Genomic DNA, 14,475 nt, shown 5'->3' on the forward strand with positions numbered 1-14,475 from the left:
GAGCGAGGTGCAAATAAGACAGGTGGTGTGAAAACAAAAGTACAAATGTGTGTCTTTAGGGTAAATATGAAAATTTGTAACTTATTACATGATGATTAAAGAAAAAAAAATAGCCATAGAGAGAAAGATTCAGAAAGATCTCAGACTGGAGGGCACACAGGTGTGTACGGAGAGTATTTTTAGTGCATTTACTTAATAGATGGACTAATGTATATGTGTCCTCCTTCAAGTGACTTGATATGATTTATAGAAACAAACTTAATTCTTTTTTTATTTATGTTTTTAGTAAGGGTATAGAAGACAATCTGAAAAGGGGTTGCAAAATCAGAGATAGTGTTCTGGCCATTCTCCCCACCTCGTGTGCTCACATCTGCTCGATTCCTCTCCTCCTCCCATTCTTTCATGTTTTCCTCTCCTTGTACGCCTCTCCATCATCACTCCTCCTCCTACTGAGGTTACTCTGAGAGTGCTGGGTGCATTGCGCAGCCCACGTAGCACAGAGCAGTGCGGCCTGTGCCTGCCAGTGAAAACACAAGAGTGTAACAGGATAATACGAGAGAGAGAGAGAGAGAGAGGACCTCTTTATTCCCCGTCTCAGCACTTTCCGAAGTCTCACTCAGCCTCAGTCTTCACCCTCAATAGAGTTGCTACACAAGTTTTTGTCAAAAGACAATCCAAATAGCTTAAAGAAGATGACCTGAAGTCCATGACATCTACAAAAAGAAACAAGAAAATGTTTTTAATCCCTCCACATTCCTCAGCAATGAAAGCTAATCACAGCACTGTCATCACTCTCCTATACACCCTGACCTCTTGTTCGCCCACGGCACCCTCCCGAAGGACTCCAATCGATACTTGACACATGATACTTAAAACACACACATACACTGTGACAGACAGTAAGGTTGGGAATGGAAGGTCTTTCTGATCTGGCCGGGACGGGGTCTATTTTCTGGCTGAGCGGCTCACATCCCGTTTGTGAGTCTTGGCAGCCTGACTGGGAGTTTCTCCGGGGTCTCTGGAGTCCTCTGAGGTGTTGAGCACACACAAGCACAAGCGCATACGGGGAAGTAAATACACGGACATATAATACACACCAAATACGAATGTTCGGCATTCATAATTCAGCGGGTTAACGTTATTTCCCAGGAGCACTTTCTGTCAAGAGTTTATTCATTTGAATCAGCTTTAAAAAAAAAAAAAAAAAAGGGACGGGGGGGTGCAGATCTTTCAGTGTCCTCTGGTATAACGGTGAGCATTGAACTGAGGTCACGTATCAGGTGACAGTTGGCTGCATAATTTATGTTAAGTTGAAAATCTCTGGTGTCGAGACACAGTTCATGCATAGACCGTAGCTCATATTGACGGACAACCAACCAAAGGTAATAGACCGTAATAACGTCATCCAACTGCTCTCACTCAAAGCACAAAGGTCTAACGCCAGACCTGTCATTAACAGTGGTAATGACAAAGAATTAAGAAAATGCGACCACTTTATGAATTAAACATTATGATATAAGTACTTTTAATCACTAATTAAAGCACTTGGGAAAGGCATACTTTAAAGAGAAACTAAAGGACACCTTTCCAAGTGACAAGTAATTGTAAAAACCTTTCTTTAACTAGTAAAGGTTTGACAATATGACTGTTGGACAGCTCATTAGACAAAAACGAAAGTTTCTACTACAGGGGTTCAATGACACCTTTACATTATCATTCATGTCAATAAACACTACTTACACATAGTTTCTCCGTTTTTTCTTGTGACAGCTTTGCATTTCTCCTTTTTCATGCTGTATGTTACTTTACATAATAATTTGTGGTGTCCAATTGCTCTGCTGTACAACTCGAAAGATTAATTATAGGTGCTGATTTGAGACCGTATGGTCACTAATTCGACTCCAATCTACATCCAAGGCTGAGGTGCATTGAGCAACCACCTGACCCCCAAAACTACTCCCCAGGCGCTGCAAGCCTGGCTGCACACTGCTCCAAAGTGTGCTCACTACTCTTTGTGCGAGTATGAATGGATGGGTTAAATGCAGAGACGGAACGAGCCCAAAAGGGATCAATGAAGTATAATTACTATTATTATTCCAATACCAGTATCTCTATCGGGTCCATGACTGTGATCATGTACTTATGAAACAGTACCAATTAGTTATTCCAATAGGAAAGGTGGTAGACATTGGTTAGCAGAGGCTTTATTAAGTGCTATATAATATACACATTTCAAGCACTAACAAGTGGTCCAAATTCTGCAAAATACCGAAGTGAATGCAGGACGCCGGCCGTCTGATTTTTACTTGACTGATGTACAGTGGGCTACCAACCGTAAAAATCTGTGTATGTACTTAAGCGTGTGTGTATTTGTGTCTGAATGTGTCCATGTGTGCACTCTTACGATTGTGTGCATGTTTGTGCTCTGCATGTCTTGTGTGCATTCGCAGGCGCGTGCTGGTGTGCGAGAGGTGCTCCCCGTTGTGTCGGCCGCGCCACTATGCCATCTGGAGAGGAAATCGAGTGTGAAGTACAGTATAGTTTGGGACCAAGCTCCGTGGCAGCGGCTCAGCAGTTAGTTCATTAGTTCCAAACTTCCAGGGATTAGGAGTGAATCTCTGCGGCAGGGAGGCAGGGGGGAGTCATGGAGGATGGAGGGACCCATGTGGGGAAAAAAGAGGGGGGAAAAGAGAAACTCCAGGAGGAATACTGGACCAAAGGGCACTAAGAGACAGAGACAGAACATGAGGGAGAGAGAGATAAACAATCTTAACCCTGAGGACCCAGGAGAGGTGAGATGAGCAAGAGAGGGGGACAGTGAAAGAACAAGACAGCGAGGGAGAAAGGAGGAGAGAGGACAGGTGTAGCCGTCAGTTCCGCTCCGGGGTTTCAACCTGCCCTCCCTCTTCCTCCACCCCACTGATCATACAGATATGATGATATGTGTAAGAGTGTTAGAGCAGTCAGCCTTGTCTTCCCTCCCCTCTCTCCTCCTCCTTCTCTCCCCTCTGGGTCTGTGGCGACAGTTAGCAAGCTCTGGGAGGCTCCTACCCTTTACTCCCTTTCTTATCTCCCTACCTCTTAAGCAGCTACCATTACTGCCAAGATGGAGCGCAGACATTTTTGGAGTCAAAGTGGCAGGCAATTAAAGCAGGCACTCCCGGATTTCAATTTTCAAGGGGAGGGGGCGGACTGACCTTCATTGCGTACCTTTTTTGTCACGAACATCCTTCCCTGTTTTAAGGTGAAGGTGAAAGATAATGAAAAGAATACATTAATGAACACATAATAGGAGGGAGGTGGTGGGCAGTAGCCCCATTTACGGCCTATTCATGCATACCTAGTAACTAACCTCACATTTCACCTAATCCATTGTTGGCTTCACCAAAACAGTGGTACTGGATGGCATTTAGCAAGCCCAGTCTTTGCTTTGCTCCCATTAGACATGCATTACGAGACTTTGAGATATTGTCGAGGCCTGGCATGTCTTGGCAAACCCAGAGTGCCGACTGTGCGGTTGTCATGGTGAATATAATCGCAGCTAGGGTATACACTGTAGAAACTGTCAGTGCAAACACACTCGCATTGTAATGGCCAAACCTCTCACCCATTTGCAGATCAGCTGGTCCCAGAGCAGACCTTAAACCGACTTAATGAAAAGACATGTTAGGGGTAATGTTTCAGGCAAGACATTATGTTGTATGTTTACAAAGCTTCCTGCAAATTACTGTCAGGGTTGCAAAATATATGTCAGTTTTTCAGTTCAGCTGGGCATTTACTTAGCCATTAAGATGCAAGCCTGTCCTGCAATATCGGCATCTAATTTGCATAAAGTGCAGCCATTTAATATCTTTACATTACATTTATTTGGCAGATGCTTTCGGCATACAGGCTCGCAATTAAAGCAATTGTAAAGTAGGCACTCCGGACTTACTGTGAGCCATTAACGATAAAAGTAGAGCTTTTTGATGGTGGATGGAGAAAGAAAAATATAAGAGTGTGTAACGTTTGGCATGTAAATGGAAAGCTCCACTGAGCTGATTTAATGTTCTCGACTCGTGCATTGGGCTTTCATTTTGTGAACTGTAACTGAAGAGGGACTACAGTTGTTTCAAACCCGTTTTTGACCGGAAATAGTTTGTTTTCCACTGTGTCAAAAGACACTGTCTATGCAGGTCTTATACTATGTCTGCACATTCATGCAACATCTTTTGTGTTGATGTACATAACTAAATCCAATAATCCTAAACCATACAAATACACTCCATACCACTTACCTACATCGATGAAAATATAAGCTAACAGTCCTATCAGACTTATATACGATGAAATCTGAAAGACCTGACAAGCCTTTACACATACAAATATTCCATTTCAACATTAAATTTTTGTAGCTTTACTGACTCAGTATTTTGCATTTCTAAACAAGGACACCCTAAAATAAATATTGCGTCACACAATGTTTTGTCAGTTTGAAGCATTTGAAGCTTTAGTGCCTTAAAAGAGCTAAAAAAAAAATCCTGTCTCTTCTAAAGACATATTGGAAATGACATTTTCTGAACACTCAAATTTAAGAATTATTAACCCAGACTGATTTCAAAACAGAAATAAATACCCAGAAAACAAATGCCTTAGTAGTTTCCCCCAAGAAACCTCCATGCACCAACACACACACACACACACACACACACACACACACACCAGAAGCACTGTTTATCCAACAGGAAAAAATATCATCTTAAGGGAAGGTATAACTACACAACAACCCCCATGGATTTCCAATTGCCACAGTGGAGAAAGACGCCGAAGAGTGTGGGAAGTGAAGAAAGGGTGCCAGTAGGGAAGGTACATTTTGTTATTGAGTAAATAACTAATTTTTATATTACACAGCACGACCTAAAAAACACATAATAGGTTACAAGATTTCTGCACACAGCGCTGGAAGCCGACATGTCAGAAAGTGGCTGTAATCTGTTCTGTTGCCAGGCGTCGCTTTGTACAGTGCAGCGATGACGTAGCTCGCTCAGAGAAGGAGAACGTAATGGGATTATTAGGCAGGGAACTATTGAGGGACAAAATACCATTTTCCAGAATTTAATGTTGGTATTTTGATGGTCATTATACAAAGTGCTACTAGGGGAAGACATAGTGGTAATCCTGCTGTGGAACATTATTCTGCATGTTAAAGGAATGGAACAACCCTGTAGCTAATGTAATTTCTCCCTTCCTTTGTAACAGCATACAGAATATCAGAGCTACGGAACAACTCACCAGCTAATTACTAACCGGAAAAAAACAAAACACTTATCGTGTACCATTTAAAATTCACAATTTAAAAAAAAAAAAACCTGTAAATTCAGTCAGAGAAAAATAGCTTATGTGTGAAATAAGTGGGTTGGTGAAAGAAGTAAGTGGGTTGAAGCAGTGTTTAAACAAAAGAACACTTCTGTTTAATTACTTGTAAGATGGAGACATGGACCTGTCACACGCTGACAGCGCAAGCATCTGAATTCTTCCCGAGCCTGAATGGCTGCATTCCTCTCCACATTTCCCCTTAAAAAAAACATAATAAAGACAGAAGCAGCTCTGACATCCACCAACACCATCACGGGGTCACAGCTTTAGCCTGTCAGTCACACAGGCCATCATCTCATTGTCTTTGTCTGCTACAGGAACAGCCTCCAGCCAAATCAATCATCTTTATTATCATGACTTAAAAACCTTTGTTAGTTAACTTTTTAACCGGGCCCCTTCTTTATCCCACTCTCCAATCACAATTTCATGGGCAGTTCAGAGGAGCCAATGGGGAGGTTGTGTGGGCAGGAGGAGAATGCTTTTAACCTGCTGCATCTGGTGCTTTCCCACTGCTAGCCCAGTGGGACATGGTCACCTTGTTTTAAATGACTCTGATAGGGGGGAACCACTGCCTTTATACTCTAATAATGGGGTGAAATGTGCTGGTTTTAAACATCTCACTTAGGTAGCTTTCCTTTCAGTGATTAAGACCAAGCACCTGTCTGAAGGGACGGAGATGGAATTAAAATCATTCAGGATCACGCAGCACTTGTTTGCGCGTTCCTCGCCGTCCTGCTTATGCAAAGCTGCATTTCATTTACACATCTTCGTATTTATTTACCTTTTTGCTGAGGGCAACACCGTCCTCGCAGTCCAACACGGCACAGTCGACATCCAGAGAGGCTAGCTTCTTCAATTTACGCTCATCATTGCCAGGGCAGTAGAGAACTGCCCTGCGGGGTATGTAGTGGAGTGAGGAGCCTGCAGTGTGGTGGTGATGACGCCATGCTTTGGTGTACAACTGCCAGACTGTGGGCAAGAGCCAACTGCGCTCCCTGTCAAAACACAGATATGCACATACATAAGCACAGGGTGGCATATGGGCATATATATATATATGCTCTTGTGTACAGCACAGACATAAACACCACTCAGGATAGGTTACCATGAATACACAAGTACACGTCTTTGCCGCATATGTTACTCACAAGCACACACAGTATCAATACAGGGCTAAGGGCAATGAATAATTAAAGGTTGTTGCTGCATTCATAATATCTACAGTGTTTCTATCACACACAGAGATGCAGGAGGAGGCAGCTTCCAAGAGTGAAAGTCTGGAAACATTTCATTTTGGGAGTTCTGTTTGCCCTTCAGCTGTTCACTGAAGTGAATGAGAGACGCTGACCTGCGCTTTGGCGCTCTTTGTTGAGAACAAACTCACCCAAACACTGAGCCACTCATATGCTAATGTTGCCACACTGCTGAATATCCAGGCAGGGCAGAAAGTGAATGAGTATGGTTGTCAGTGGTTGTTTAGAGCTGAGTCAGGAAAAGAAAAGCTGTGTTTCCTGAGCACCAATTTGCAACGACTTAAAACCGTTATTGTAGTTTTTGTGAGTTTGTAAGATTAGTAAGTGGATACTGTCGATCATTCTGCTGTTTTAGTCACATAATGCTCGAGTGTTGAAGATATGTAGCTTTTAGGATGCAGCAGAGTTCTAAATGCCTCTCCCACATGTTGTTAAATGTCTTTGCTTTTTAGAAAAAGGTTTCAAATTTGGAAAAACATGCAACAAACTGTTTATTGGGAGCATGTCAAATGCAGAAGCAAGCGAAAGGAATAGCAACACAAAGCTGTTCCATTTCCACAGCCTAAAAATATAATGGGCTACAAGAACAAGGATTACCACACAATGAAGTATAACGCAGATTAACACCCTGCTCATCATGATCTCTACATGCACACCCAGTTGTGTCCATAGTTCGCACACAAAGTCAGCAACAAAAAGGATTAACACTGGATTGTGCAGCCTCTTCCTTATATGCATACACCCACACAAATGTCACAGCTTAATTATTTGTTTCCATCAATCTGGCTTCTCAAACAATTGATACTAATAAACAGCTTAAATGTTTAGGATCAGATATATCTAATTACAGCGGGGAAACAGATTCTCCCACCACTAACTCTCTCTGGGTATCAGAAGTCCTTTGAGGCGTCTTGTTGGTGATAGCGTCCTTATTTGCCTGAGGAAGGCAAAGGAAAAAAAAAAAAAATCAAGAGAGGGGATATCCCTTCTTCTAAAAAGAGGGGGCCGAGTTCTTCTCTTTTCTCGTCTTCTGCTCTCCAAAGAAGCTAAGTGACTTCAATAGCCACTTAATCCTGTCAACTACGCTTCCACATGCCCTCCAGTCCCAATAAGGCCTAATCTACACTGAGATGCCGCAGTTGTAGCAGGCAGTTAAAACTAATTCACAATGCCTCCAGCATTTGAGCTCTTCCAGGCATAGAATTCATGCAAATTGTCGGCCGGTTAAAATACGCAGAGCTCACTGTAATTTGAGGGACAAAAAGCTACAGGTCCAAATTGATGGGGATGAGAGGAAAAGAAAGGCAACTAAAATTAAAATAGTGGGTACGCCGACAAAGGTGAAGAGTGGTAGGGTGGAGAGGGAGCTGTTAAGACCTAAATGAAATCAGACTATTATGCGAGTAGTGCTCAAGGAAAATTGTGGTCATACTTAGTGCCCGTTTAAAAAGGCAAATATATTATAATACAATTTAACTACAAATAGATGAGAGCAGTATAAGAACAGGTTTCATTGTGGAGGGGGGGAAACGGAGAACGAGGAAAGGAACTGGAGGCGGCTCGATGCTAGCTAGCTAGAGGCAACACGGAAGCAGAGGTCAATAACTGAAACCAAAAATCAGCATTTCTCTTGTACTCTGCCCGTCTTTAGTTGTCCTTAGGAGCTCTCAGATTACAGATAACTAATGGGTTAAGAAGGGATGTAGCAGATTTTCTCCATGAAACATAAACAGATGATATTAAAGGAGTCTAGGGAATGTTTTGCATTTTCTGTTGAAGAATGATTTATTGTTTTTGACCAATTTTTACATTGCAGCAACCCCTCCTTGTCTTTCTGAGAGATTCCATTCTTTTATGTACGTGTATTTTTTTTCCCCTTCAACTTAGCCCACAATTGATTGATCCATTTTTAAAAGGAGTTTTTGTACTTTTATTCCTCTGAACGACTAATTTACAGAAATTCTTACATTTACTCAGCTGTAGACCATTCTTCTCAGCCAAATGAAAAAAACCAAATGCTCCAGTGCAATTAATATGTCCACAGATCTAAAATTATACCAGCAGTATATCACGACAGCCTAATGTTGCAAAAAAAAGCGAGGAAACTTGAAAATCCTGTCCTGGGGAAAAAAGGAGAAAGGCTTAGTGGTAGCATAATGGTAAAATTGGAGTGTTTACTGAAATAATACAAACTAAATCTGTACTTTATTTGATTAACTTGGTGCTGGACCTTGCATTGAACAACAAATTTTCCAGAAAAACCCAAAGTTAACAACTTAAACGGTCTGTAAACCATATATATTATAGACTTGAAAGGCTTTAACCAATGGGGATCCAGTCGCCGTTATCAAACGCACACATCGCTTGTGTATACAACATGCAATTTGGATATTTCTGTTCACATCACCCCACATCTGGTTCACATGCTCTCATTATTAGATCAATATACGAGTGCTCTACTTACTTAAACAGTCCCCAAAGTACCATATGCACCCATGTTACCAATTTATTCTCCTGGGTTATGATAACACAGGGCTGTGTGGCTATATAGCAGCTGTAAAATGGTTGGACCTGCCCACAGTGTTCGTTTTACTGGTCTGAGATCAGAGGTATGTGTGTGTTAGTGAGGTTATATGGTGCTGGGTGAAGCTGGTTCTTGTTAGCAGAGAAGCCACAGTCAACCAAAGCCTGGTGGCACTGCAAGTGGGAGGAATGTGGGGATAGAATGTGGTGAGAGTGTGTGTGTGTTAGACCAGACATGGGTCTTTCTAAGCCATCAGCATAGTATGTTATATATGGACCTGCTATACAACAACAGCAAAAAAAAACAAAAAAGGCACTGGCACTACATGCAAATTTGTGTCTGTCTTCCTCCGACACCAGGCAGTGTCTTGGACAAAGCAGTTCGCAGATACAGAACTCCCAACTGATCTTCAATCCAACAGGATATCCTCTGATGATCTGACACTCCCCCCGTCAGCGTCTCCGTCCCCGCCTAACTACAATAAATCCACCTTGAACCGCGTATCCTTGAACTACACGCATCTCATCTTCACCATTCGCAGGTGACCGTGCCTTTGTGAAGACTGCAGGCAAATCAGAATTGTTTTTCAAATCAGATTTTTAGGACGGACCGCGCGCAAGGATATTTGCAAGTGATCAGAACAAGATTTGCGCGCCCAGATGCAACCCATCAGTCTAAGTGGGCTGTAGTTGTAACTACATAGGTATTGGTAGCTATCTTGATGGTGATGGGGCTTTCCAACACGGGAAGCATGAGAAATAAAAGCCTCCCCCAAAAGTTGCAAGATAATTTATTACCTCATCTCTCTATGGACTGTTGTTGTCCATGTTTAACTCACCTAGTACCAGCGTGGAGTGCTGTCAGATTGTCCATCACTCAGGACTTTACATGGTTACTCTGGTGAAATCCTACTTTTTAAGTCTACAAGCCATTCACTTATTTTTAAAACTGTAATTTCTACAGTGCTCAGTGCAAATTCTCCCTCGTGTTGTTGGTTTCAAACTTAATTATGAACACTAATGATGAAAGAAACTACAGCGCAGAGTCTTTTGTGGAGCTAAATTGTGCCAAGAGGCAAAGATGTGCGAGGAGTAATCTCAAGCTACGCTAGCGCTGGTTACAAACATCGTTTTATTGTATCCCTAAGGAGAAAACGCTTTGTTTGTGATAGAAAAAAATTAGTCCATTTTATGTTTCATTGCTCATTATACTTGTAGTAGTGTTATTTATTCCTTTCCAGTGAATTTCATTTCCTCCGTTTCGGGCGAACCTTTCATTTAAGCCGAATTTATTTGCCAAACTTGGGACAAAGGAGGAATCTTATTTGTTGTATTGCTATGGTAATATTTCATCTGTTAGACCTTGGATAATAGTCCAGATATGTGACATAATACTGCTTCAAACCACTGTTGAATGCGGTCTGGCAGTCAATATTGTATTATGGATAGCCTGTAGTAATTGCTTCATTATCATGACATGATGATCACTATTTCTTGTAACTCCACTGGCCTCCACATGGCAGCATAATAGCCTAATTCAGGTGGTAATATTCATCCTACCACATGAATTACAGCAGATAACAAGAGGCCCACTCCAAAACAGACGCCGATGACAGCCTCCCTCTCAATATGTAGATTTCCACAATTATCTCCAGCATGGCGGCGCAGGCAGAAGCTGTGTCTAAAATGCACAAAATTAAAGATCTGTGTTTCTACCCCACAATAATCAGCTCCTTCTTAATATGCAAACTACATTCTGAGGTCTGTGGTGCTTAAGATTCCAGATTAAATTTGTGTGAAAATAAAGATGAAAAAAAAAGAAAAAAAAAAAGAAAGAGTGGGGAGGAAATCGATGTTGCTGAAGCATCAACAAGCTCTCCGTCTGCAGAAAGCTGTCCGCGGGTGGGAAATAAAATGGTCAAAAAGTCATCAATATTTACCTAGCTTCATGTCCACCTGCCTGTCTGACACTTTTTAGTTTTTCAGAATGAAAAAGAGAGGTGAAGCATTCCCGGCGCATGGTCCTCCTCCCAGCATGACGCTGTATGTGTATGTTTTTTTTTTTCTTTCACACTGCCTCAGGACTGAGGACACAACTGGATGGCAGAGAAATGTTGAAAAATTAACCAGAGACACCCAAGACAGGGAGAGGAAAGAATCAAACACTTTTCTTTTACTTTTGTGCCCCCTGCTTCTTTTGCTTGCCCTCCAGCAAGATGGAGCTCAGGATGAGCAATCCGTTCCCCCCCAGATTAGATCAGCTGGGGGCTGCAGAGTTTACTGGGGGCAAGCCTCTCTTTTACCAAGACGAGCAGGACGGATGATACATACAGGACGTGCAAATATTTAGCTGAAGATATGTGTTGCCAAACAAAAAGGTGTAGAAACGCCACCGGAGCTTTTGACGAGTTAAGAAAGCACAGCACTGCAATGAATGTGTTCCATTAACATCATACGAATACAACACAGCTGCTCCTACAGGCAAAAGAAACCACAATTTGCCTTCCTTCAATCTAGTTTTTCATTTATGCTGGCGTTGTTTTTCAGCAGAGATTGGAAAATGTATTTTATTTAGAATTTTTCTACCAGCAGTGGCTCTACATCTTCCTCATCTTGCTTTAAAAAGCCAATTCCAGCGACAACGTCTCTCACCATCAACAAAACCCTTTACTCATCCTCCCATCCATGTCTTCTCCCCTTTCCAGTCTCATTAGTTTGGGTTTTATGCCTTAATCTACACAATGAGGACGAAGTCATGGCAGTTATCTTCAGCAGCCAATGTCTGTCTACCTGTAATCCTTCTCAAAGTCCCCGGCTTTCTTCCAGCTCACAAATCGGCACACAATGCTTTTATGCAAGGCCTCTGCCGTAATGCTCAGAGGCGGCGGCAGCCTTTTTTCTCCTCTTTTTTTTTTTTTTCATCCCTCCACATAAAACTAGCTAAAACCACCTCCTCCTTAAGAGAACAGAGACATCTTAATCTCGGTCTCAGGACGAGGAAAAGTCAGAATGTAAAAGGATGTAAAGTCGTTTGCAAGACTTTCAAGCCGGATTTGACGACAGTGGATGTCACTCCAGCTGCTCTTTCTCTGTCATTCTTCAACAACTCAATAAATGAATTCAAGTAAGAGTGCTTTGCTTTAGTTGTTGTATATGCTGTGAAGTTTAAATTGCTTTGAGGTGAACAGGTTAATAATAAAATAAATGTTTGTTATAGTACATTTATAGTCAATAAAAAAAAAAAAAAATCAATGAATTTATCATTAAAAGTTAATTGAGAGGGGGGCTTAAAAAGGTCAAACAAGTCGCTCCATTCGAGGAGGGCATAAGGGGGTTAGCTTTTAACTTAGCATTTTTATTGACTCTAGCAAAACAAAATGAGCGGGCTCTGTAGGATTGTGCACTCTGCATTGGCCATTCAGGCCTTCAGAGCCCCATTGTAGTACTTTGAAGAGAATGAAAGGAAACCCCACTGGTGGAAATGCAGTGGAACAGCCCCACAACAGGCCACAACTGTTCCCTTATGCATGAAAGGCAGGGACATAAAAGACAAGATGGACTTCTGAGGTAGGGCCAAAAACAAAGGCAACAAAAGTGCTGATCACGAGGGGATGACACGACTCGTCTCGGCAGAAGGAGCAGGGAGAAAAGGGGTAGGGGACAATAGCACTCCCAGCCAAATGACATGTTGAAGAATTGAAAAATCCACACAAGAAGTGTCTTCTCAATTCACTAAACCCACAAGAGCTGGGTGACTGTCGGCTGGACCCTGGTCAGACCGAGGGGGGTGATGGGGTAAAACAGCCCAAAGCTTTTCTCTCTCCAACTTTCCTTCCCAAATCTTTCCTCGTTTTGGCAAACAACTTGGCAAAGGCAGAGACAAACTGGGGTGATGGCTTTAGTCTGCACACACCAAACCAAAACCAAACCAAACCTAATCAAAGCGTGGTGGGTTCCGCTCCCGCAGCTTCCGTTTTGATCTGTTGGCTGTCTGTGTGTCTGATCCCTTTCTGTTTGTGCCCTAAACACAATTATGCGACTGCCTAACCTCCATGGAAACAGTCGGACGAACAAAAACATGTTTGCTCTCATACAAAAAGCATCCTTGTTTTTGGTGACACAGTGTAGTGGCTGCTGACTTCTGAGCCAATGTTTCATAAGTCATACCGCACAATGCTTCGTTAATAAGAACGCTTCCTGCCGATTCTCACACTGGGCATTTCTAGGCTGGGAACAGTGAGTTTTTGATTTCCCAGTGTGGGACAAAAATCACATTTTTTGTTAATATGATGAAGCCCAACACAGCCATGTGTAGGATTTTGCGTAAGTGTATAAAATATGTCCAGCCTTAAATTTTAAATAAATCCATGATTCACTTGAATATAAGACATCCTTCTGATGTTTTTTCACATAAATTTACATTAAAATTTTATGAATTGAACTGAATTATGTCTCTAAATTAAGGGCTAGGACTTCTTGTAAAGCCAAACTCCAAACAGCGGACTCCACAGGTGAAGGCCCTCCTCCGCGATAGCCTAAGGCCTATCCCACAATTCTTCACACATACCCATGGGCCCTTTCACTGGCCATCACTCTGTCTGATTAATGGATCGATGTGGTAATTGATTAGTGAAGAGGAGGTGGGAACAGTAACATAGGTCAAACGTCAATAATGTCCCCCTAACAAAAGGTGGAAGACGTAAAATGTACCAGTGATAGCCTGCAGCCAGACCTCTACCCATCAAAGCCCTGGCAGGGCCAACATAAAGGCCGCCGCACATTCTCCAGCCTGTACTGCCCTCCCTCCTCACAGCTCCTTTTCTCTTGGTAATGCTGTCTGTTAAAGTGGCAGGAACCAATCTGGGAGCTGCTCGTCAGCTCACCTTCATAAAACAAGCCGTAAAGCGGCAAATAGCAGGCTTATACGGCTTCATTATGCTGGCTACGCAGGATCACAGCCCTGGGCTGAGGGGGTGAGGGGTTTGTGCTGGGAGTGGAGAGGCGGGGAGAATGTTGGCAGGACAGCATGGTTCTCGTGGAGATTTGTTGTCCCGTCGGCTGTCACCATGTCCGTGTTTGTTCAGGACGGGGGACCACTTGACCCCCTTCAACACCGCATTACCTGAAATCCTATGCATTACACACAAAGAGTAATGACCCGGTTTGGAAATGTTGTGACAGCCCAGTCTAACCGTTACATACCTCCTCCTAATGCACCTAAGCATTCAAATCTGAGCCTCTAACAAAAATCCGTAATTAAGCAGACACTATGATGGTGTATTTGAACAGTTAAAGACTGGTGATGACGAGAACAGGGCCAGATGGAGCTTGCATCTGCGACAGT

General features: G+C 42.5%; 1 protein-coding gene across 2 annotated transcripts in view; it reads right to left on the reverse strand.

Annotated features, from left to right (window-relative positions):
* The window catches only part of clybl (citrate lyase beta like), a gene marked incomplete at its 5' end in the record, with an annotated part of 54,491 nt that overhangs the window by 18,797 nt on the left and 21,219 nt on the right, over window positions 1–14,475 (reverse strand). Inside the window, one exon of one of the 2 annotated variants that reach the window (XM_084545231.1) lies at window positions 6,137–6,350. In XM_084545231.1, coding sequence (XP_084401357.1) covers window positions 6,137–6,350 — 214 coding nt within the window. Of the gene's footprint in view, window positions 1–6,136; window positions 7,135–14,475 lie in introns of those variants that run through there. The other variant, XM_084545230.1, reaches the window with a different exon arrangement.

The sequence above is a fragment of the Chelon labrosus genome (assembly GCF_963514085.1).
Source record: "Chelon labrosus genome assembly, chromosome: 5".
Classification (NCBI taxonomy): domain Eukaryota; kingdom Metazoa; phylum Chordata; class Actinopteri; order Mugiliformes; family Mugilidae; genus Chelon; species Chelon labrosus.